The 26,340-nt window shown below is 39.3% G+C and overlaps 1 protein-coding gene across 2 annotated transcripts; it reads left to right on the forward strand.

The window, feature by feature from the left end:
* The first annotated feature begins 764 nt into the window (after positions 1–764).
* On the forward strand, positions 765–20,737 carry hdac11 (histone deacetylase 11). Of its 2 annotated transcripts, none has more exons than XM_083892546.1 (11): positions 765–938; positions 2,066–2,122; positions 2,221–2,369; positions 4,872–4,972; positions 5,859–5,975; positions 9,884–9,926; positions 11,954–12,030; positions 13,154–13,216; positions 17,126–17,222; positions 18,605–18,783; positions 19,990–20,737. In XM_083892546.1, the coding sequence occupies exons 2-11, from the start codon at positions 2,091–2,093 to the stop codon at positions 20,224–20,226; spliced, it is 1,095 nt and encodes a 364-aa protein (XP_083748672.1). In that variant the 5' UTR covers positions 765–938; positions 2,066–2,090; the 3' UTR covers positions 20,227–20,737. The 2 variants fall into 2 exon arrangements, with proteins under 2 accessions (XP_083748672.1, XP_083748673.1); XM_083892547.1 differs by having other exon boundaries at positions 11,957–12,030.
* Positions 20,738–26,340: the final 5,603 nt, after the last annotated feature.

The following is a 26,340-nucleotide window of genomic DNA, read 5'->3' on the forward strand; positions in this document are numbered from 1 at the left end:
TATGTGAGCCATAAGTATGTATGTATAAGTGTGTAGTTGCTTTAATGTACTCTGATAGTTATAGCCTTGGAATAATTCATTTACATGTGCTTTAGGGCCTTGTTCTACCAAGACTGCCATCTTGTGCAAAAAAAACTATCCAGAACATACCTTTGTTTCAAAGCAGAAGCGTCATGAATGACTTCATCAACAAAGGAGGCAATGGCAGAGAATCTATGGAAACCCCATCCGCTATCTACAAGACAAATTGAAGCACTTGTTGACGACAACATGCTGTTTGGTATGTGACGGCTCTTGTTCTGTGACGTACTTGAGAAATGGAGGTTTGCTTTAATCTGCAGTCTCACTATTAAATATCAGTGATTCTTGCACACCGGACATTTAATATACACAGTAAAGAAGAATGACTTTGCATATTGCATCATTTATCCAACTATAAAAACAATTTAAATAAATAAATAATGCCTTTAAAATATATCACTGCTTCAAAAACAGTGACGATTGCCCTTTAAATATGTAGTTATCTTGTTCATACAAGCACACAGCAGTATAACCTGTTTTGAAACAATCAAATACAACATTTTTCCTCTTCTGCATCATAAACCAGGAAGTTATTGAGAGTAGGATAGTGAAAGGGTGAGGCGCCTTTTATCCGTGTACGCCACCAGCGTACCTGAGAATGACGCTCTCGCGCACACTGCGTACGCATTCTACGTAGCGGCGGAGCACAGGGCGAATGCTACCGTTGTTGAAACTGTCAGAGAAAGACGCTTCGAGCTGCTGAAAGACGCTTCGGCTCAGCGAGCTGCTGTCAAACAATAACCCGAGCTGAAGCCTGTCAGGACGGACGACACAGACACAGTCTCCGCTGACTAATTCACAGCAGTCGCTCGCTCGCTCGCTCGTTGACTCGGGCTTTTTCCCTCATACAGTTGCAGGTGAGTTGTAAATGGCTGTTGGTCGCTTCTGTGGCGTAAAGCTTTTTCAGGCCGTGTCATTTAACAGCTCTGGAAACACGTTTTTTCCGAATGTCAAAGAAAATGAGCTATTTTAAACATGAAAGACCTCCTCGCACAGACTCCACTGCTGAATGTGAGACATTTCCTGATGCCGTTGCGTCTTTGGAAATGAACACATGCTAACTGCGCATGCGCAAGCACACAGATTCATGCAGTGCATTATTCTCAGCCTTGCCTGTGATTATGTCTCCACATCACAAGTGACAAAACAGAAGAACCTTGGTTTGATCACAAACACTTGAATTAACTAAAAGAACAAATAAATGTACAAACATGCTTTCAATTAAAAGTAAAAGTACCAACTTGTATATTAAAACGTTTGTTCTTTTGTAGTGTATCCATGCAAAGGTTTCCTTAATCATTTACTGGATATTTTGTCAAATACAAGAAAAGTACAGAATGTTTCAAATGATTTCAAACATTTAAATTCAGTAAAATTGCAAATATATGGGCAAACATGCTTTCAAGAAAAGTATTACACGTGAAATACTTCCATGTAACAATTTTCTTTAACAGTTACTGGATATTTTGTTAAGTACAGAATGTTGCAGATGATTATACTGAAAAAAATATAGATGTATTGTCATTATTTGTTTTTTATTTGTTATTATTAGTACAAGTGCATTATTTATGTTTTAGAAAAATAACTGTAAAAAAGACTGTTATCTTCATCATTATTTATAATTGTTCTTTTTATTCCAAATAGGACTAGTAGTAGTAAGTATTCCAAAATCAAGTGGTGTTTGTTTAGGCACACTTTGCTCTCATTGAAGAAGGCTGCATCCACTTATTTATTAATTTTATTCTATAAATATAAATTATGGTACATGTTCATTGCATTGTAGAAATGATATATGAGATATTTGCAACTATTTGTCAAAATTACCCAAAAGTAACTCTACTTAAGTACATGAGAAATGTTCTTAATTACAGGAAGAACGCAAATGTACTTCATTACATCCCATCACTGTTTTTCTGTCATAATAATTGTTGATGTCCCTGGTGTGACTGTAAACATTAACATTATTTATGTCTTATTCATATAGATGATGACAGCAATGCCCGAAAAGCATGTCTCACAAAGAAGATAGTGAAGGGAAAAGGTGGTGAGCGGCACAAACAAACCTCCAGTGTTGTTTATTAAGCCACTGGGGAAATCACTCCATGTAAATCTAATGTAGCAGTGTTGATCTCCTTTTAGCTCTCATCCCACTGAGCTGTACACCAGCGTTTCCCGAACATGTCTGCCCATCGTGTACCACCCAGACTACAACATCACCTTCATGGGCCTTGAAAAGCTCCATCCATTTGATGCAGGGAAGTGGGGGAAAGTCATCCACTTCTTGAAAGGTAAGGGAGCATTAAACAGAGTGGCAGATGGGGGAAGGCATGTCCCCAAGCTGCTACTGTGTACGTGGATCAGAGAGGTGGAGAACAAAGAGGAGATAGTTGGAAGGTGAGGTGTAGTTGTAGAAGTGGAGAAGCAGCGCAACAAAACACAGACGATTAAAGAGAGGTGTCCCTGTGGGAGTCTGAGCACGTTCAGTGCATCAGGCCCAGTGTAGGTTTCAAGGCCAAGGGAAAACAGTTCCTGCATAACTGGCATGAAGATATCAAATCGCAACTTGGATAATTGTCACAATATAAAATGTCATAAACAGCTTAATGATTTCACCAAACTCTCAGAGGAGTGAAGATAAACAAGAGAGTGCATGTTTATGGAAGAAAACCTTGGCCTGTTTAATGTATTCTTGTGATAATTGGAGAAAATGTAGATGATGCATATTAATAGAAAATAACATGGAGCTGACAGTATTTTTGAAACACTTTACAATGTCCTCTGTGTTACATTCAAAGTCAGAGGCTGAACTTTTCAAAACACAAAAAACAAAGATAAAAGTCAAGAGTCAGTCAAAATGTGCTTTCATTCAGAGGCACCCCAGCCCTTGACCCGTCTCAGGATTTGAACTGGCAACCCTTCAGTTACAAGCCCAATCCCTTTACTCAGCAGATAAGCAGCTCTAATCTGATGTAGCTAATCATTCCAGAATGACTGCAGTGATTCTGATGGGGGAGTGTATCTGAATTTAAATAAACTGAAAGCAGAGTGTCCATCCTTTTTTGATACATAAGGGGGGAGCAGCAGAGCATTCACCTAGGTAAGCTTCATTATCGCATTAGAGAAATAACCCGGGTGACAAAAGGTATTGCTTAACAACTGTAACCTTGTAGGAACTTTTCCCCTGCTCCTCACTGGTTTGCTTTGTTGAAGTTGCGCTCCTTGTGAGAGTGAAACTGATGAAGAATGAAAGCGAGTGGTGGTTTTCTGTTCATGTATTTGCAGATGATATAGCAGCTTATATAGCTCAGTGGTATAGTCCACAGACCTTTGTGTGAAGGGCTGGGGGTCAAATCCCGGTCAGGGCAGGTCAGCTAATGCCCAGTGTGGGTCCTTAGGCAAGGCCCTTAATGCTACTTGCCTTTCTGAGATGTGAGAATTGGTCAATGTAAGTCGCTTTGGATAAAAGTGTCAGCTAAATGACATGTGAAGTAAAATTAATTTACATCAATCACATCAGCAAACTCATGTTACACAAAGAACCTTTAACAGAACATTGCAGGTGTGGTCGCTTTTTTCAAACATGTTTGCTAGCGAGTGAACGGCTTTACAACAGAAGCAAACATGGAGAAAATGCAAATACTCATAAATGAACAGAGAACAGAGTTTATCCCAAAAATGACTTACAAGTGCTGCAGCAAGAATGCCAGGTCAGCATCCGTTTTGCATGCTTCTGTGTTTTTTAGATGTCGCCATTCCAAAAAGCCTGTCAGAGGTTTCCTCGTGTGTGGCCACTCGCTCATTCAGACACTAGTTTCCTCTTCCTTGCTTCCTCAACGTTTTTCGCTGCTTCTTTTTGCCAGCTCTGCCATGATGAATGTCTAAAATAATGCTATCACAGACTTGATCTTATTGCTGATAACTTGCCAGGAGGTGTGTGTGTATGTCTGTGCATGTGTGTGTGTGTGTGCGCGCGCCATAAAGCAATTTGGGTTTCTTGCGAGACCCTGATTCTGAGGACTCTTGAGTCGCCGCCCCTGATCTCTGCTTTTCCGCAAACAGACGGTAAGGGGAGTGGAAACAGACCCCATTCTCACCCAACAAGAAATTTAACCATCAGAAAGACTCCAAAGCTGTTAAATTAGGGTAAAAATACTACATAGTTCTACTTGCATCCATCTTCTTCCGCTTTATTCTGCACATGAGTGTTGAGGGGGGGCGCTGGTCCAATCTCAGTTGACATAGCAAAAGACGGGGTACACCCTGGACAGGTCTAGTTCTGCTTTAAATTATGTTAATTTGTGTTAATGTTGTTTGAATGAAGCAGCACAAATGTTGGAGCTGATCTAATCTATTGATTTGTTGTGTAGTTTGAATGTGGTCTAGTTGAGAAAATCCTGAGATCTTTTTTGTCCCAATCCAAACCTCATTAAAGTTGACCTGGTCTTTTCCATTAGGACTGTCTGTCACTCTTTGTAACAACCTCCCTAAACAGATCCAATTTTTGAGATCCATATCGTCTTTCAAAAACCTAATTTTGTTGAGCGTGCTTTCCTAAGGCTTGAGGGCGACTGTCTCCAAAACCAAAGTCTTTCTCCTGCCTCCTATCTTATTGATTGTGTAAATCCATTTGGGTTACTTTATCTTCTGTATTTCCACCTCAGTGGAGCATGATCTTCAAACTGCTATTATGTTTTATTATGCCATATAAATGCATGAAAGAGGCCATATAAATAAAGATAGTTTTAGATGTGTTGTGTGATGATTGTTTTTTTAATCATAACTTGTCTTAGAGGAGCAGTTCCTCACTGATGGAAGCATTGTAGAAGCCCGGGAGGCCACCGAGGAGGATCTGCTCGTTGTTCACACCAAACGCTACCTTAACCGATTAAAGGTAGATTTTTTTTCTGTCTAAACTCAAGTGCAGCTCAAAGTTTGACAACATGACATTTTCAGCACACTTCTTCATCTCCTTACTTCTTTTTTCTTCCATCTCTTCTCTCTGAATCGAACGCATCATTCAAAAGGCACTTAGGGATGAGCGAGCCATCAGGATTAAAATGATTTACTCTTATGTGTGCCTTTTATTGGATTAAAAGTATTTATGTGATTCAATCCAGTGAGTTTGTTTCCTGCTGCACTTTTGTCTTCTTCCACCTCTCACTGTAATGCAGGAGGTCACCAGGAGTTCTCATCAGAATGCAGTGGATTATCCCATAGGGGACTTAATCATCATTCAATTCAGTCATGTTAAGTGTATTTAGCAGAAATCACCTCGTTGTGATTCAGTGAGGTTTATATGCTCTCACATATTCAGCCCCAGGAGCTGATAAGGAGGATGTTTGATCTATGTGAACGTGGGATACTGCACTTCATCTGTTTATGACTATTTCCTCCAGTCAATGAAATTGAAATACCAACATGTGGTGTGGCTGTAAATCTCATAAAATATTGTCTGCAGCTGGAAAAAGTAAATCTGATAACAGTAATCCTATCATGTTTAAAGACCACATTTTCTGTCTTCGCATATTGGAGGGCTTGACAGAGGTACCTCAATACTTATAACCCCCTGGCAGTGTTATTGTGTGTTTCTGTAGTGAGTTTGTCTACAATCCCAAGTGAGCACATGTTGGAAAAACATTTTTTGTACCTGCTGTTTGACCTACTGTGATTTTAAGTTACACGGGGCTCATTTGTGGTTTTGTTTGCATAAAATCTGACAGTCAGAGCACAAAAGGTTATATTTATGTTGTGTTTAATTGTGTCTATTTTCCTCGCAGTGGTCTGTGGTGGTGGCGACGATCACAGAAATCCCACCGCTCATGTTTCTGCCTAACTTCTTGGTGCAGCGGAGGGTCTTGAGGCCTTTGCGGACACAGACGGGAGGGACAATAATGGTATGTGTCCCTTTTATTTGTCTCTAATTGGTAAATGGTTTGCATTTATATCGCACTTCTCTAGTCTTGATGACCACTCAATGGTGCATTATGCTATAGTTTTGCCATTCACTTATTCACACCCATTTACTCACACATTAGTAGAGAGCATCTATGGCCAGCACTTTTTTTCTCACATCTATCATACGTATTTACACACTGCCTTGCTCAGGGACACATGTTCATGTACAGTTCAATTCATTTATTGTATCACTAAGCAGCCATTGAAGAGTAGAGGTCCATCAGAATTATATATACTTACAATGGAGTATATGGCAGCTTGTGTCTCCTATTATGCTTATGAGAGTCCTCCAAAAAATTAATTCAATCATGAATAACAAGTAAGTGATATTTTTTGCTATGTGAGAAGGACATCCATCATTCTCTTTGTGTAAATTATTGTTGTTGCTTTCTTTGTCAGTGACTTACGTGTATATTTTCAGATACAGTATCACCCACTCACACATGTCCACAGAAATCTGTCTGAAAGAAAGTGGGATTGCTGTAAAAATATTTAAAAAGTATCCAAATATTGTACATCTTTTCCATTCACCAATACCAACAATGTTGTTTTTACTCCGTTCTGCTGACACTGTGTTTTTGTGTGAGAGAGAGCGAGAGAGAGAGAGAGCAAACAGAGTTGGGATGTGCTGACTGTCTGAACGAATACAAGAGCTTATTTGTACATGTTTTTATTGTTCTTGACAGGTTACCTCTAACCCTTTATTTACTATTATTACTTACCATTATACAAACAAAGATTACTAAAATTGCCATTGTACTCGTTTCAGCTGCAGCACTCACATTTTCATTGTATATCCTGTACAATGACAATAAAGGCTTTCTATTGTATTTCGTCTTCTTTCTTATGCTAACCTGCAACTCATTTCACAAATGTGTCCTTTCTTGGATATAAACTGTAATTTTGGTTGGAGCTTCACAGACGTGTATATTGTCTAGGAATGAGCTAACAGGAACAGGATCTTCTTTGACTCTTGTTGATTCTGAATAGTAACTCGTAAATCAACACCTATGATGATTAATGTGAAACAGTTGCTTTTGATAAATAGTGTAGGTAGTTGGTCACACGAGACTGATCTACATCCATTTATGGATAATTGTGGTAGTGAAAATGAAACAAATGAAAATGAAATGCATCTGGGACTAGGTCTACTCCCACATTGGTCTAACAGACCAAGTTTGATTGATTTTGTTCAACACAAATGACAAAGCGCAGAAAGGTCTATATTTTCGGGCCGAATGCAAGGACACAAATGTGCAACGACAACACCAGGATATTGTCCTGCTGTTGGGAACATGTTTGACACAGTAAATGGTTTGAGTTCAGTGTGAATGGCAAACTCTGAAGAATGTCCTGACCCCAGTTATCTGAACATTTTGCAGAGTTCATGTCTGAAAGCGACATTAGTTAGTGGAACATATTGAGGAATTAAGTTTGATGCTGGATGCTAGCAACATTTCTCTGACATCCCTTAGTAAACAGCTGTTCATGCTAAAGTTGGCTGAACCTACTAAAAAGCTTCCTAAAGTATTTGACAGTTTGCTCTCTCTCTCTAAATCTCTTAATTTGTGCATATGTTGTTGTCTGCAGTGGAGCATGTGGAGAAATATATCTCTGTTAGTCTTGTTATGCAAAAAGGAGGATTTAAAAAAATAAACAAATGGAAGACAATATATATATATATATATATATACACACACATATATATATATACAGTACATATATATATACACACAGTGTAGAGAGAAGCCCCCTTTGATCATGCCAGACACAAATCTTGGCCTGCCTCTGAAAGATTGATCTGCCACATACAACCCCATTCCCCTCAGTGGAATAAGACATACTTTAGTGAAACCTTTGTGGAGTTGTCTTGTGGCTGACATGTCTTAAGTATTCATGATCTACCCGGTTGTTGTATCAAAACTGTTAGCAGATAGTAGATCAGGTTTTTTGAAGTTTGGTTGTTAGAGGCGCATAGTCAGTGTTGGCTGTAACATGCCTCCTCCAGACACCCAATAATATAAACACTTGAAGTCTATTATATTATATAGGTCTAGAGTGTAAGGCCTGTTATACAGTGCATACATGTGCGCCACATTACAGCTCCAATAAGACTGCTCACATTGGCTGCTTGAGAGACGCTTCTGTTGAAAATGCTGACGTTTGTAAATTGTTCACTCTCCCGCACCAAAGTTCATAGAGAAAATCAGCATTATTAGAACAGGGACATGGGAACTGCTACCTGCTACTGCTTTATTTGATAATATCACTTGGGTTAATTTAAAAGAAGATTTTCAGACACCAGTGCTCTGAAGTCAGTGTTGACTGTCAGTTCCTCATACCTCAACACTTCAAAAAAAAAACTTGAACTATCCTGTATAAGATGATCAGTGTGTAATGTGAGCAGCCCTTAGTAACAGCTTCCTCATGCGTAGCCATGCACATCTGGGTTAAATTCATAAAAGCATGAGACAAAAACAGTCTGAATCTCATCTCTGGAAAAAAAAATGTGTCCTGGGGTACAGTATCTCCGGTATCAGTGCTATAATATAATTGAAATTTGATGATCATAGGTACATTTATAGTTAAATGAGAACATCTTATCTCTGTCTGTACTTTCATCGTGTCGGTACAAACAACAGGATGCCTCCTGGGCACCTACCATAGGAGCTTTTCCAGGCAACTCCAACTGGGAGGAAACCCTGAGGTATAGATCCATATGCTGGACTATCCCATGTGGCCAGGAAACGGCACAGTATGCCCCAAGAGGAGCTGGAACACTTTCTAGGGGAACGGAACATCTGGAATACCCTGCTTAGCATGCTCCAACACTTGTGACCTGACCATGATGGATGGATGGATGATGGATTTTACATGATAATGTCCATCTGCTGAAAGTCTGTGGAGGTTGACTGTTGCATCAGAACAACATCCATCCATCAAAGTAAATCTACCAAACAAAAAAAAAACTTGCATTTTTTGAAGTAACCCTGGCAAAGTAAAGACCGTACAGAGATGGTCGCCAATGAACTCAAGAGAGCCACTGACACCACCAGATAATCATAAAATAATTATGCATAAGCTGGAGTTGTGCCACATGGCACTGTGTTGGTTAGCATTGACACCTAGCAGCAAGAAGGTCACCTGTGTGTGTGTAGTTTTGTTTTGCATTCCCTTATGCATGGTCTCCCCGTGTGGGTTTTCTTCTGGTTCTTGAGCTTCCTATCACAGTCCAAAGACATGCAGATTGAAGTGTGGTTACTTGAATGTCAGCTTGGATTGGCTCATGCTCCCTCCATGACCCCCAGAGTGGTTGATAATTAAAGGCAATAAAATAAATGATACAGAAATCCCCTCAAACATAATGCAGGTCTGATAGCTCTACTGAAAGAGTTTAGGTGATGATATACCAAAAGGGTTGACTTACTTTGTCCACCAGCACTTTGAATGTTTAATGCGTGTGTTCAACAAAACACAAATAATCAAAATTGTCTATTGCTGTGACATGAAGAAAAAACTGTTCTTTTCAAATTGGAAATACAGATTAATTTTTTTGGTAAAAACAAAGTATTTTAAATGTTTTTGTTTCTGTGTGTAGACTGGAGCAATATTTTGGTGCATTTTGCCCTGGGACATATTGGGATAATTTATTGAAAAATAATAGTTTTTTTTGTCTGTTGCTTTATAAAGATTAATCGGTTTATGGTCAGAGAGAAAAACCCCACAGTGATTGTTTGCTGCATTTCTTTCGTAAAATGGCTTTCTGCATTACTCAGAAAAGGTCCTCTTGATACATCTCTCTGTGTTAATATTAAATGCTGAACCATATTGCTTTTTTCCCCCACAGGCAGGAAAGTTGGCTGTTGACCGAGGCTGGGCTATAAATGTAGGTAAGTCGGTTTCAACACATAAAATGATCTAAGCAGCTTATCAGTCTATCCCCTATTTGAATCACTTAATTGGATTGCTGCCAATCCCAATAGTTTATTATCAAATTTGTTGATTTTTTAGAATCAGCATTGAGTAGAACATATGTCTGGGACAGTCACACTGCCTGCATTTTTATCTTTATTTAACCGTAGACATATATTGCACAACTGTAAAAGGTCCAAAAGCACAATTACGTCTGATTTTCTTAACACTAGAGTGGAGATTAGCGCAAGTCTAGAAAACAATGTAAAATAGACTGATATGGAGCACAGACAAGTGGAAATGAATCGTCCACAAAATATGGTGAAGGATAAAAGTAGTCATAGCAAAAAATACCACTATGGATGATCAAGCAATATGAATAAAGATGGCATGTGTATAGCCTGAAGATAAGATGATACCCTGTTTCGCAGCTGGACAGGTAGACAGGTAGCAGCAGAACAAATAGAAGACAAAAGGGTACGAAGAAGGAAACAGCCTTCACCATATCTCAAACCAGAAAACACAGAATTAATTGGAATGTTCAATCACTAGTCCTACTTGCGATCTTAAGTACTACTGATCGTGAAATGTGAACACTAGAATATAAGTTAATATAAATGTAACATATGTCATACTTTTTGTGACTCAGAATTCAATGACCTGCATTGGTTGCATGTTTTTTGAGTATAAAGAAAATGAATACGCTTATGTACAGAATAAAGGAAGTGCCTGTCACTCATAGATTTTAGTCCCAATGCCAGGTGTAAAGTGATGTACTCTGAGGCTGTGTCTTTCAAATACAGGCAATTACTGTTGGGCAGACATCACCGGACATTACAATGAAAAGTCATCCTTCATGATGCCAAGTCCTCCCTCCCTGCTACACACAGGTTATAGCAGGGATAATTAAATTTGTGTCTAATATATATTATTTATTTCTCCTGTACTCTATTTCGGGACTAGGGAAAGCACAGGTACATAATTAATGTTGTTGCAGTCTACATCTTTAAAAAAAAACAAAAAAAAAACGGCAGATTTGATACTGTTGGCTCTTCTCAAAAATTGTTCTACTATTGATCAGCTACTTCACTTAGCCTTGCTGATGTCATTGTGTTTACGTAAGTTTCGTTGTGTGATGGGCAAAAGTGCAGATAAGTGCAATTTGCCAGGTTTGATTTACAGTTGATAATAGTGTCAGTTTTCACAAGTGTCATTTGGTTAATACTGTGAATTGGGGTAGTTTAACCTTTCATACATATAAACATTAAAATATTCATTTTTACAATAATATCATCTTATCATGTCTTTAGTGCTATGATGTTTTTTGCACTTCCTTTTTGACCTGCTGCCCCCAGTGGCAGAGCTGATCAAGTAGAAAGTCTTTGGCTGACACACCAGGGTGATCCTTTATTCTTCTCACTTACTTTGTGCCAAGAAGGGAGTAAAAAACGAATAAAAACCTTCATTACATTTTCACTTTGTACCTCTTGCTTTCTCAGCTACTTCACACCTGTTAATGAATCATGGGAAACATTCTTCTGCACACACACAAAAAAAAATCCAATTTATACATGATATTCATGTGTTTCAACACTGTGAGGATGTTAAGGCGTTATGGAAGCCAGGCAATAATTTCTAATCATATTCTTACTGGCCTTTATTAACATTCTACTCTACACAACACTATTTGCATCGCAGGACAAAGGGGATTTTTAACTTTTAACCTGAATAAAAGGTTATCATCCCAATTAAAGAGGAAAATCATTTTCTCTCCATCACAATGCCTTGCTGCTTTACGAGCTTCTGACCTCATTCTGGTGTCAATAAATCAATTATTGTATCACAGGGGAACAGCATCCATTCTCATGAGTTCAATAAGCTCCCATTTCAAATCACCAATGATGGTCACTTTGAATAACAGACATCTCAGATGTGCAGTGACCCGCTCAGCTCGTCTAATGGCCCTGACAAAGAAAGCAATGAATTATCTGGGTTTTTTTTTCAGGAGGAGGCTTCCACCACTGCTCCAGTGACAAGGGAGGTGGCTTCTGTGCCTACGCTGACATTACCCTCGCCATAAAGGTAAGATTGTTGTTGATTGTTTCAAACATTCATGCAGAAGAAGAAGAAGAAGGCTTTTTTTTTTCAGATTCAGTAAGATTGTCTTCTTGTCGTTAGATTATGTAACTGCATGTTTAAAGAAGTAACGCAATCTTCCTCTTGCATATGTGATCCACAGTCATCTCACTGCACTCGGACAAAAGATACATTAAATAACAAATTATAATATTTATCAAACAGATATCTCATACTGCTGTATATAATGTTTGCAAATTTAGGATTTTTTTTAAAGAGGTAATGTCTGTAGTACCTACCTAGACAGGTCAAAAATATTCATCAGGACTTTGGAAATGAATGTTGTACAGAATAAGAGCTGTAGATGTTGAGATCCATGGTCTTAAAAGCTACAGGGGTAAACAAAAGCACCATCTTCTTTATCTCTTGGTTGAGCAGTGGCAGAAGCACTTGGTCTGAGCTGGAAATTGAGCCCAGTGGCTGACAGAATAGCTTAGAGATAGCGAGGCTAATAGGAAAGTAATCTAAACTCTGATGGTGTCATTATTCATTAGCCGTTCCATTGTCCAATTGACATTTACTTCATGAGGATAAGCTAAAGCAACATCTCACCAATTGCTACATGGAGAGAATTTTACTTTTGAGTCAGTCTCATAATATCCTGCTGCCGCCAACACTAAATCAAACAACCCATTTGCTGCAATCCGCCAAGAAATAAGTCATGGTGAAGGTCTATACAGGTGCACTGTTTTACTATGAATTTACTCAGCTTAAAAAACAAAAAAAAATCTTTATAAAAGTAATGATTTTCCATTTCTACAATAAATGTGGCTTGGGAAGTCAGAAAGCATGATTCTCACCCATAGCTCACTATCAGAAAAACACTATTAATTTTGGTTTAATTGGACCCAATGGCTTAAATGACATTAGTCACGTCTTTGTGATGTTCAGGAAAAACTGTCATTGATTTGAAAACATTTGAACGACTTTAAACGAGCACAAGCTGAACAAGGTAACTATGGGGTGTTTTATGGCATCAGTTTACTTCTAAAAGTTTTACTTCTGGATCCCTTGGCGTAGAATCTAAACTGTGAATGTGTGATGAAATATTTTCCAATCCATGTTTCAGTTTCTGTTTGAGAGAGTGGAAGGCATCTCCAGGGCTACCATCATCGATCTGGATGCTCATCAGGTGAGCCGGTACCATTACTGTCTTTGTGTCAATGTATGGTGCTGCTCAGGTGCCGACATTGATGACAAGATAACCCTCTTTCACCATCCCTCCAATCATTGAGACTGCCTGTGAGCCAAATTGGCCCTTACTGTCATATTCAGTGGAATGTATCTAAAAAAAAACAGCTGAAAGCCTACAGGCTGTGATAATATTGAACTATCACTGGGATATCTGCAGCTACTGTACTGTATGCTGCATGGGCGACTGGACACTTCCTTTTTCATCATATTTGAAACAGCCATTAGTGGTTTACAGTAACAAATGACCTACAGATTCACCGTCATTTAAAAGTTAGATTTATTGAATGTGATTACATCAGCTGAGGCATCTACTGAATTAGTCAAGGTGCAGTGATATACAGTATAGTTGGACACAATATTAATGAGTATACAACAAAATTGTCACACTCAATTAAGATTACTAAACATCGAGCATGTTGACAAATTATAGTTTGGTGGTGCATTAATAATAAATAAACTCTTTATGTTGTCGAGCTAATGTGTGAAGTCATGGATGCCAATGTTCACCTAACTGTTGGTGTACAGAAGTGAAAAAGAGATCAGGCATATATCTTAATGTAAGATATAAAAAAGGGGACAATGACAAAGGAGGAAACGTGAATTCGACTTTCAGAACCTTCCATGTGTGAGATTGTGAAATAATAACAGAAAACATGATCCCTTTTATAGCGGGCCTAGACCGGAAGTTCCAATTAACGCTGTTGTTTAGTGTGTATACTAGAGCTGCAACTAACGATTATTTTTGTAATCGATTAATCTGTCGATTATTTTCTCTTATGAATCGATGAATCGTTTGGTTCATAAAATGTTAAAAAAAATGTTGATCAGTGTTTGTCAAACCTGGAAATTACATTGTTCTTGAATGTCTTGTTTTGTTCACAAACCAAAATTATTCATTTTTAATGATTTCTTTGTTATGTGGAGCAAAGAAAATTCACATTTAAGAAGCTGAAACAATCAGAAATCTTGTTTTAATCATGAAAAAAGCTTCAAACCGATTATCGATTATCAAAATAGTTGGCGATTAATTTAGTAATCGATTAATAATCGATTAATCGATTAATCGTTTCAGCTCTAGTGTATACCTTGTTTACGAAGCCCTGAAACAAACAGTTCAGCCATTCACAAGACAGTTGGGAAGGCTCTACCCTGGCTGGCTAATCACAACACACTCTGTCTTCTGGGTGTGAGAGTTCAGTCTGAAATATCGCGGCTGGGAAACAGCATCAGAAAAGAGAAAAAAAATGTCTATCGGCTTACCTTCAAAACAAGTTAATGTATGTAAGTAGACCTCCATAACTACATGTGCAACAGGGCCACTCTATGTGAGATTTAAGGACAGCAATACATTCATTCACATCCATTTTCATTTTGCACTGCTGTCCCGAGATTAATCCCAACAAAAATGCAGGTATATTTCGGTATGCTCACCGCTGTTCATCACCTCATCCAAACAGGTCATCATAATATTTGATATTAAAAGAAATTAGACCCACTGTGGCTCAACCTTTATGAACTAAGCTCACCGCAGCTTTAGATTACATTGACTCAACATTTTTTGAAAGTCTGATTATCATATTTTAGTCTTACTTTGTGTTTTTTCGATATAATGACTTTTCCAGCACCAATTAGTGCCTGAGAACTGTGTTAACATTGATGTCGTCTCGAGGTTCCCAAGGTCTGCGGCTGTATTCTGAGAAGTAGACCTGCAATTATTTTGAGCTATTGCTCGTTGATCATGATGTGCACCCCTATAGACAAGCAGGGGATCAATCGGTACGTAGAGTAAATAATTCATGAAGAAGAACAAAAGAGCAAGTCTGCGTGAGGGAATTGACGTTGCCCTGAAGTTCACCACTCAGCAGATAATTTTGTCAAGAACAAATATTGGTGATTCACAGTAAAATCCTAATTACGACCCTCAAACATGACATGCAGGGCTCGTTATCGCACGTAATTCGAGGTTACAGCTCAACCCACTCTGCTGCTCAGTCACCCAGTAAACAGCAAAACAGTTACTCTCATATGTATGCTCAATTTACTAGCGAGGCTGAAGCCCTGCTGTGGAGGCATATTCCTATTTGTCTATTAACTGAGATAAGGTACGTGATAAAAATGTGATTTTCTAGACTTTGTATACCGATATGTAACACTTTACCAAATAAAAGAAACAATGTAGTGCTGTGGCTCAGCTGCATTAGATCTGAAATTGTCACCAATCTGTTTTGTCCTTTGATAAACAATAATATGTAGGAAAAACTGAATAAATGAGTGGAGAAACAAACAATAAAGTCGCAGTAAAGAGTATTATTGCATGTGAATTGACTTGCTCACCGAGGCCCTGATCGGCAGGTTGACAAAGAGGCTCACAAATACTCAAAATGTGCAAAGAAAAACGTGAACTAAACAGAAGCAGGAAGCAAGACCAGGAATATAAACAGATGGACAAGTGAATGATAAACAAACAGACAAAGTGATAAAGAAAAACTTGAACAAGGGGCACAGGGATATTTAATGTAGACAGTTACAAAGGCAGGAAACTAGACAAAGTCTGAAAGTGTTGTAGACTGTGGGAACTTTACTACTGTGTAAGTGTTGGACTTTGAAGAAATCGTAGCGTGTTAAAAATCACTCACTAGTGTCATCTGGTAATAAAGCCTAAGAAAAAAAAAAGTCCTCTAGTCCTTTCAGGTGAAGAGAAAATGTTCTTTGTCATCCTGGCTTTTTGATCGTGTGCTGTTGATGGTGATTGATGAAACTGAGATGTCAAACAGATGTTGGAACTTGGTGAGGGAGACTTTTCTGTTCTCAAGAACGGAGTGAAAAGGGCCTGCTTCAAAGCTGCGGTGCTGATGCTTACAATTGGCAGTAAAACGGCTATCAGCTTTTATTGTATTCTAAAATATGTGGAGGGAGGATATACTAATAAGACTTCAGGCAGCAGGAGCTTAGAAACTCATATAGGCTGATTTATAGTGTCTGACAGTTAAAGGTGGACCATGGCATTCAATTACATGCGCTTAATCATTGTTTAATGTAAGCGTATGGTAAATGAGTCCCCAGTGTAACATGATATATACCTTTTATACACCCTTATATACACTACACAGAGTCATTGTCTTGAATCACTACCCAGGGCAAATTGCATATTAAAATTGTAATGCACGGTTACTTTTGAATTAATGAAAAACAGTGTGACATACAAAGAACTTTCCTTAGGCTGCTACCTTTTAATTGTCTTGTTATACACGTAGACAAAATAAGTCAACCACCTCTCCAGTAAGAATGTGACCGCTGACAATCATGTTTACATTTGTGTTTATAGCTGAAGATGTAATTAACACATAGTATTTGTAGGTGTGTGATTATTATTGTTAGTGTCACAGATGTCTTTATGTTAAACTAAGATAATCTCTTGGTTCCAGCACTATACTGAATACACAGACTTTCGATGAGTATCTATTATCTCATTTGAGGTAGGAAGTAAATCACAAAGGCTTTGAGCTATTCTTTTACAGTGCCTTTTCAGCTTCTGACAGGAGACAAACAGAGAAAACGGAAATTAAAAGTGTTATAGTAGCCGTGATGTCTTTGTGAAGTATTTTAATATGTGTTGCTTACAGAAAACAACAGCAATTGCTGATCTGATGCTGTCACTCAGAACAGTACATCTGTTGTTTGTATCCCTTGGCAGAGGCGACAATGTTTATATTTTTACTCATGGAAGGAAGCATTGTCAGTCATTTAAATCCAATTATTTAATTCAGTTTGTTAAGTGTCAGGTGAAGAAAAGCAGAAGCAGAAATCAAAGTAGTGAATGAAACGTTGTGTGTCTGCTTTGTTGAAGGGAAATGGACATGAACGAGACTTCATTGATGACAAGCGAGTGTTCATCATGGATATGTATAATCGCCACATCTATCCAGGTGATTCATATGCCAAAAGTGAGTGAAAGCACCATAACTTTTTCTTCTCAGACTTTATTTGTGTTCTGGCGTTTAAAGCTGCTGCCAGTGATGTACTTAAAATCTGTGTTTAATAACTCCATTATCTGACAGCTATGACTGATCCAGGGTGTTTGCTTCTCCTGTATCCCACAACAAATGATCCAATCAGGAGCCAGAACTCCTCAAAGAGGCGGTCCTGTCTACATGTGAGGTTAAGGTGTTTGTTGGAAAGTAAATGGCCCCTTTTCACCAAATGTGGTGATGTATTGGGAGAAGGAAGGACGATAATAACTACAGGAAATCTGCGGAAACTTTGCTAAAAGATGACATCACTGACGGCAGCTTTTATGTGACACATCTGGTTCTCCATTCATAACTGATGCCTTGTTTGCAGTTGAGGCTGAAACATGGGGGGGGGCTGAACCCTTTGAGGGCCAGCTCCTAGATGTCACTCACTCAGTGTCATTTCAATTATGCAGTGATTTCCCTCGGCTCTACTATATACTGTATGTTGAATTGTTGAAATGTCTTGCATGTTTTTCTCTCCACTTCTTTTGTCACGCCAAAGATTTGACGTGATTTTACTCACCGGAAATAGTTTCCCCTAGAGGCACAGTTACATTTCTAGAATCTGAAGTACACCATAACCATGGCTTTTACATTAATTAAACCATCATTACATCAAAGCTGATCTGACAGACATCTCATGTTAGTATTCAAAACATTTAATCACTTGTACCAATATTCAGATGAAACTTCTGAGTCCTGTCTTTAAAATGCCATCCTCCTCTATACGATTAATTGGATTCATGACATTTTAATATTAATTTATTCCCTTATTAATGTACATTCTGGCTTTTTTAAGATAAAAAAAACAACACAGTTTTATTCTGCTTCATATTTCTTCGTCCAAGACCTACACATATTTCCTTATACTTTCAAAGACCAAAGCTTCCAGTTCCTTTATGAAGAACCTGCAGGACTCTACTTCAAAAAGCCAAGATGCTCATGCATCGTTCTATTTGCGCTTTTGGAGCTTAATTCTGTCTTAAATTTAAAACATAAAGGTCTCCTAATAACCTTTTTCAACGTGTACATTAATTATTGGAAATGTACAGTACATGGCTGTTAATTGAGTTACTGCTCTGTGAAGCGTTCTATAGAAAAGAATTCCAATTACTTACCTGAACCCCACATAAGACCTCACTTGCTTTGCTCTAACATGCATTAAAGTCAATTCTGTTGCATGTAATACTTCACTAGTCAGTATATGAGCTCAGCATAACTGCTGCATTTTCATAATTTCTGGTTTATCGATGGCAGCTGTGTTCTCCGGACCTTGAATGCACTGTCCCGCTAACTGTTTTCCTGTATTTCAGAAGCTATAAAAAGAAAGATAGAGCTGGACTGGGGCACTGAAGACTCCGAGTACCTTCAGAAAGTAGAGATGCACTCAGAGGGAACTCTGAACGAAGTCCGACCTGACATCATCGTCTATAATGCAGGCACGGACATCTTAGATGGGGACCCCCTTGGAGGACTCTCCATATCGCCACAGGTAATAGAGTTGATGTGTGCCACATTTGAGGGTTACCGTATCTTATAAATATTCCAAAAAAAAAAACTCTCTAAAAGACAAACTGAGCATAACAACTAGAATTAAAGGGATTTGTTCTTGGATTAGACTGCGTTTGTTGGAATGGTTGCTCAACTTTGCCACCATGGAAGTCAAATATGCACTGTGCATTTCAATACACAGTTATTTGAGTAAAAGGTCGAAGCACCTGCAGATATGATTGTTTTGCCCTGTTAACCTAGTAGGAATCTAAAGTGAGAATCTACATTCTGAAACACTCTTTATCTTATTTGTTGAATTCCTTTTCGCATCCTGATTATACACAAATGAATACAGTAATAAACACAACTAATCATTTCCCCAGACCCCATGGACTGATTGGCTCGCATAATCAGGCATATTATGGTCACCTGAGCGGTGTACATGCTTAAGTGAAAGAGTGGTGAAAAAAAAATTGCAGCGAAAGACAATGACGAACTGTTTTAGGGGTAGAGCTTTGATGGTGGGGTTGAGGGAGAGGGTGGGGATGTACTGGTTGTGTTTTCCAAAGCTCAGCCGGCTTTTGCCAGCTTTCCCACATTTACTGACCTTAGCGTTGAAGGCAAGCTTTCACTATTTTCATCTCCTCAGCAAAAAAATGTGGCACATTCAGCTGCGTCAGGTCATGTCAGGAATTTGAAAGCACACTCAGAGGAGATCCAAATAGTCCAAATGTGAACTTATGACTCGCCGTGTGCAGAGATTCCTTGTGATCCTGCAACTCTCAGATAAATGCAAATGACGTGAATGAAGTATGTTGGATGTGGCACTGCTGTGTCGATTTGAAGCTCATTTTAAAATGAGGCTGGCTTGAAAAGAAAACTCTTGGTCACTTTATTTGTGCTCGTGATACAAATTTCCCAATAATATACAAGATTTATGACACAAGCTGGTCCTGCTTTCAGTGCCCAGACAAACGCGTTTGTGTTTCTTCTAAGTCATTTCCTTATGTGTCACCCTGTGAGGCTAAGTGCTCCAACATGGAGCAGTGAGATACGGGGAACTATCAGGGCTCTTGCAGGCGTCTGCTCCCTCCTCAGGGGAGGAAGGAAACACAGATAGAATTGTCTGCCAGCAGAATTCAAAGAAAATATGAGCGCTATCTGAAGATGGACAGACCGACGACTTCTTTTTCCCTCCTCTCGCCAGGGCATTGTGAAAAGAGATGAGATAGTGTTCAGGGCAGCGAGGCGCCGAGGCATCCCCGTACTGATGGTAACATCCGGTGGATACCAGAAAAAAACCGCCCGCATCATCGCCGACTCCATTCTCAACTTGCACCGGCAGGGCTTGATTGGAGCGGAGGCTCTGCAGGGGGAGGGGTCTTCATCACTGGTGACCAGTACGATGTGCCGCGCTGGACCTGCAGCAGCTAATGCTGTCTAATGCTCACAGGTGTGATATGAGACCATACTGAGAAGAACAGTGTGCGTTTGTACGTGTACAACCAAAATGATTCACTCACATTGTTAAATGTTTACATTTTTTAATGTATAAGATGGTAGCTACTGAAAAGGGACTAATTATTTTAAGGTGGAAATTTGGACTAAATCAATAGCACTGCAGATTTAGGACTACTGCAGATTTACTTAAGCTCTCACATGGCCCAAAAAGAAACTTACACATTTTAATCAGTTGGAGGACAGTGGGTTTATGTTTAATGTATGTTCAGGTGTGCCGGTAAGAGAGGCATTCTTTTATCTCAGGAAATGTAGTAATGCAATTTATGAAGGATATGATTAATTAATAGTCTATGAAAACTGTACAAAGGCAGAAACAGGGAAAGTCTATTAATCATCCTCCATCTCAGCGGTTATGGAGGTTAAATATATATATATATATATATGAATTAGCACTTGAGAAAAACACAACTACCAAATATAATTTAGTATTAATGTGTGACCTTAATTAGCTTTTAGTTTAATTATTTCTCGGATAATTATGTTATGTTTTTCTCCAGATTATATTAAATAAATAGTTATTGGTGTTGATGTTTTTTCTACGCGACGCTTTTAATACACTCTGATGTCGACTGTTGTGTGTGTGTTTCGTCGTGTGTACCTTTGTGTTTTTGCACAATATATAAAATACTGACATCAGATTATTCAGGCTAATGCAAATCTTTATAAGTGGCTGTTGGTTTTTAAGGGTGAGTGAGAAGGCAAACAGGGAGAAAGCGAGTTGGTATGACATATATGTGTGCACTGGACCTAATCCATTCTTTTCTCCATTTATTTTGCTATTAAAATGCTGGTGTAATTACCTTATGCCAGTAATGACACCGATTGTTTGACATTGATTCCACAGGGCAAGAAAAGTAAGTGGCCTCAAACAGACTCAGTACTCAGTGGCTGCAGTATAGTGGTCTTAAATCCCGCTCCCTCAACGTAAGTGGATGGGACATGGGCCAAACTAAAAAGTCAATACTAAGGTAGTTCCTATCATTGATGTGTGTCACAGGGGTCCTTTTTGTCTAAGATGTTTGTTTGTAGGTAGCTGATGCTATAAAAGAAAGGTGAGACTTAATCAGTGACAGCTGAAACTTTGAAATTAGATGGCAGCACCTGTAGTATATATTCGGGGTAGTCTATCGGTTTTCAGTGGAAGTCTGTTGTTGGGGCAATGTTTTTTTTCCAGACAAGGAAGAAAAGCACAGGAAAACCAATAATATAAAGCTGTTGCCCAATTGAGAGGACATGTTCAGAAAGCTAGAATCGTGGCCATGGTGTGGTTTTAATGCTAAAAACTAAATCCTTGTTGGATCAGATGTGTTTTTCTGTCTTACAGTTGAGTGGACCTGAAGTGGCAGGTGCTGCTCTAATGATTTTCTAATGTATTTTCTCATTCATTATCTTCTGCTTAAAAGAGCGTAAGGAGTATGGAGTGTAGCACAGGCCTCTGATCATTTTAATGTTTATAACCCCTATCTTTGAACAGGGTGAAGAGCAGTGCTTACAGTTTGGACGTTTATACAATGATTGTGTGAGAGGCAGGCAGCTACATTAACAATGTTAGGGCTAATTAGGAGGAGCCTTTGATCTGGTCTGCTGCTTTTGAACGTGGATGATGTGTTTAGCGAAGTCTGCCTTTAATTAAGACTCAGAGTACACTTACTGTGTGTATGCAGGCCTCCTTAATACCTGATGAGAACTTAAACTGTGGCTCAGTCGCTCAGCTATCGTTTTAACCATTTTGAGCGAATCGAATGACGCCGTGCCAAAATAATACTAATGTCTTAAAAGCTGTTGTTTTGTGGTTTGTGCTTACATTGAAAACAATGTATATTCATCGTGACACTGAATAAACTGCAATGACAAAAAGGACAATCTTACTTTTTGCCGTGATTGACTTGATTTTACTGTCCATACTAAGATTTTAGTATGTTTGGTAAACCCTGATTGTAGTGCTGCTGCAGTGTTTCTATTCATGTTGTGTTCAGTGCTTCCTTTACCCAATGACAGTTCAATTATACTGCAGTCAGTACACTTTCATGTATAGTTAAGTGGAACTGTGGTTGACTTTGAGGTTTAATTGGACTACTGTCCTTGTCCCGGTATACAAACATGAGTCAGTTTATTGAAAGAAGTGTGTTGAAGATTCAGTTTGTTAGTATTAGGCATAAATCCAACGTTTTCAGTCGGACTACTATGTTAACATTGCTTTTGACAGTTAATTTGGCCTAAGAGATTCATTTGTTGTTTATTATATTATGTAAAGGTCCTGTGTGACTCATTTAGAAGTCGTCTCTGAAAAGCTTTGAGCATTGAGCTTTACTCATGCATCATATTGCTGAAGTTTAAGTCATTCTTTAAGGGTCACGGTGCTTTATGTCATTCCACCTTGATGGCATGAAAGAACAAAACACGGTGCTCAAGGCCCATGGAGAACACAATAAAAAAATATAAGAAATAAATACAATATAAAAAATTAAGTTCAACAGCCTTAACAGCCTAAGGAAAAAAGCAGGACCTCAACCACCAGTTTCTGGCCAAACAGTCCTTGTGAAGGGTGGTTGGAGTCCTTCATGATCCCAGAGGCCCTGATGTAAATGTCCCTGATGGATGGGAAGTTGCATCCAGTGATCTTTTGTGCAGCTTTGACAACCCGCGGCAGTGCCTTTCTGTCCAGTGAAGTGCAACTGCCGTACAACACTGCAGTGTCCTGGGTCAGAACGCTCTCCACCCCACATCTGTAGAAGGAGATGAGGGCAGAGAGGCCAAGTCCAGCAGCCTTGAGTTTCCTCAAAAAGAAGAGGCGTTGGAAGGCCTTCTTCACAACACCGGCTGTATAGACCCAGGTACTTAAAGCTACACACCATTTGAACTGCTGTGCCTCCTTTGTCTTCACCACTTTTAATGCAGAGGTCGTTAGCTGTGCAGCAACAGTCCAGATGTTGTACCTCCTGTCTGTACGTTGACTCGTCATTGTGGGAGATTAGTCCCACCGCGGCCGTGTCATCCGCATACTTGACAATATGACAGCTCGGGTGAAAAGGCGAGCAGTCGTACGTCAGCAGCGCAGTACAAGAGAGGACTAAGGACATGTCCCTGAGGGGGTGCCGGTGTTGGGAATGATTGGTGAAGAGGTGCGATCATGGAAATTTACCACCGAAGACCAACCCCCTAGTTCCGCAGCGATGGTTTGAATCCCAACAGTGCCAGCTTGTCCACCAGGGTCTGCAGGATGATGGAGTTAAATACTGATTTTAATGGTGCCAGTATCTCAAAGCACTTCACAACAACGGATGTTTGGGCCGCAGGGCGATAGTCATTCATTCGTGCATGAGACAGTGTTCAGAGTTCTTTACTTGCAGCTGTGAAGCTTTTGACCTCCGGTCTTACTAAGGAGCTGTTTTTTTGCTCGCCAGAAGCATCATGTTATCTGATTGCCCATCAGTTCTTCTATCGCTTTCTCATCATGCCGATATCCAATGAACATCTTGACGGACTCTAATGTTCTCTTGGGCTCAATGATGAACTGAATAGATTTTGGCGGTAGAAGGTTAAACCCACTGTGCCTCGTTAATTTGACCTGGACTTTCTGTTTTCAGAGTGTGCTCATTTAATTTAACACAAAGACACGTGCATGTGACATCAGGGTGTCAAAACTTTTGCTGAGCAACAGCGGGGAAAAAGTAAAATTAAAAATAATAAATTGGACACAGGGATTAAACTGCAAATGTCGAAGAAAAAAAAACGCATTGCATCTTGGTGAGTAACACTGAATGTAAACATAATTAACTCCATGCGCAATTTTAAAAGTTTCTCCACACACGCACACACTAATTTGGTCTCATTTGAACCTGTGCTCGAAGCAGTGTGCTATGCCTGGACTTATGTCAACTCCCCAAAGTCACTGCACTAATGAGAATCACTGTCCTGTGCTGTATTACTAATGAGTCTCACTAAAGCTGCCATTATTCAACACTTAATAGGCCAGCAGTTCTATTAAACAGGTTTATTTCTCAGCAGGCAGCTGTCATAACTTAGTGTTTCCCCTTTCCTCTCCGTTGGCTTGTTTTCACCGCAGTCATTTTGACATGTTTTGGCAGGAGGGAAGGGAGAGAGAGAGAGAGAGAGAGGTGCAACAGAACAAGTACTCATTTACAACAACAAAACAATAGAATACAACAATAACAACAATTATAATAAAAAGGTTAGCGTTTTACACAAAGTGGACAGCATGCTGCTTGTTCGGAGAGAGAGAGAGAGAGAGAATGTTTTTCTCTGTGAATAAGCAGCACAAAAGTACTGTTCTGACAGAGTTCTGACACAGTTTCTCCTCTGTTCCACAGCAAAAAAGCAATACACTACGATCTGTTGCCAAATCGTCGTCTACTGTTTGAAACACCCACGTGACATTTTTGTCTGGTGTGTTGGTTCTGTACAGGTATTTCAAGAGGTAGAAAGGACTGTGGGCTATGATTCATCAAATACAATCCAAGAAAAAAAAGTTTATTAATTGTCTTTCCTCCTGTTGTCTCTTTCCTTTTCCACCTTTCCCCCCCCCTTGTTCTATGACTGTCTCTTTCGTTTCCCTGTCAGTGTGAGCAGGTGTGTTTGTGGGAGCGTCTGTTACCTCCAACTCACTCCACTGCCGCTGATATACTTGATTCCACTCCTTTCTGCTTAAAAGCCCAGATCATTTGACCTGTCTTGGCCAGAATGTTTTGGCACCTCAACCAATAACCCTGAGCTTTATCCTCTCGTCTTTGATGCCTTTTTTTCCCTCACATATTTTTGCCTGTGTTTTTCCCTGGATCACCAGCCCTCCTTTGCCAGCCGTCTTCATCCAGCTGCTTCCTCCGTCTTTAGCGATGCGCCTTTAGTTTCCCCAGCTTTCTTGCATCAGCCTTGCTGTCGTCTTTTTGTTTAACAGTTTTTAGTGGACTGTTCTTCCTGAGTTTATATGTTTTGATTCATCAGAAGGACCTTTTGTTTTTTAACTTGAATTGTGCCAGCGAGTCTGCTATTTGGGGTTCCAATCCTGCCTTGGTGTCAGCCTAAGAGGAAAAATAGCTGTAGATACATATTTGGATCTCATCACTGGGTCTGAAGGCTAATATTGAAGTGGTTGCAACCTGTGTTCTCGTTTTTGTCTTTAAAACACCTTAATGTCACTTTAATGTCATTTGAGGGATCATAAGGGATGAATTCCAATAAATTGTGGGCATTTGAGCATTTGCATTTTGTAGAATTTATTGACTCTGCTGAAGCATTTCGATGGTTAAAAGGGTCAAATATGAGCCTCCAACATGAAGTTATTTTGGGATAGAAACAAACATTCTGTTGCAAGGTCGGAGCTTTAATCAGTATTTTTGATGACCACTGATTGTACACTCTGGGTCTAATTTTCAGTCTTCTTACTAGAGGTTTTAATCACTGTCCCCACACGTTCACGCAGTAAAGAGTGGACTGTTGTGGGCACAGCTAACGAGAGCGCTGACCCACACCGAGTCAAATGAGGACTTCACAATCAGGCAAAAATACATTTAAAAACCCCAGCAACCTGTGTGGGAGGAAACAATGGGTGTGAAGGCTTTAACGCTGCTGCATATTTTATATTGTTGTCATTTCCCAACTGACAAACAAACTGTAGTTTTGTGGACAAAGAGGTGCAGTGGCAGATTTGAGCTTTTAATTGAAAAGGAATTAACAAGCAGCTGTACAGACAAACAAAATGTGGTCCCTATTGCTTTTAACAAGGGGAGGATTAGCGTAGTTTTTTTTTTTTTTTTTAATAATGCACACATATCAACATATGGTGCTGTCTGAGTAACTGTAACAAACTGCACTTTTTAGCCTCACGTGCCCCAATACTGCCCACGATCAATGGCTCAGAGCCAGTAATATTAATGAGCCCATTAATAGGGCTATAGTGAGTGCATTAATGAGTGCATGTGTAAGCAACAGCATATTTATCCTCATATGACACATGAGTGATATTGATATGGACCCTCCAGGGAGCTCTAAAATGTAGTCAGTCTGGGGTGTAAGTGCA

Source organism: Microchirus variegatus (assembly GCF_963457635.1).
Source record: "Microchirus variegatus genome assembly, chromosome: 7".
NCBI classification, from domain to species: domain Eukaryota; kingdom Metazoa; phylum Chordata; class Actinopteri; order Pleuronectiformes; family Soleidae; genus Microchirus; species Microchirus variegatus.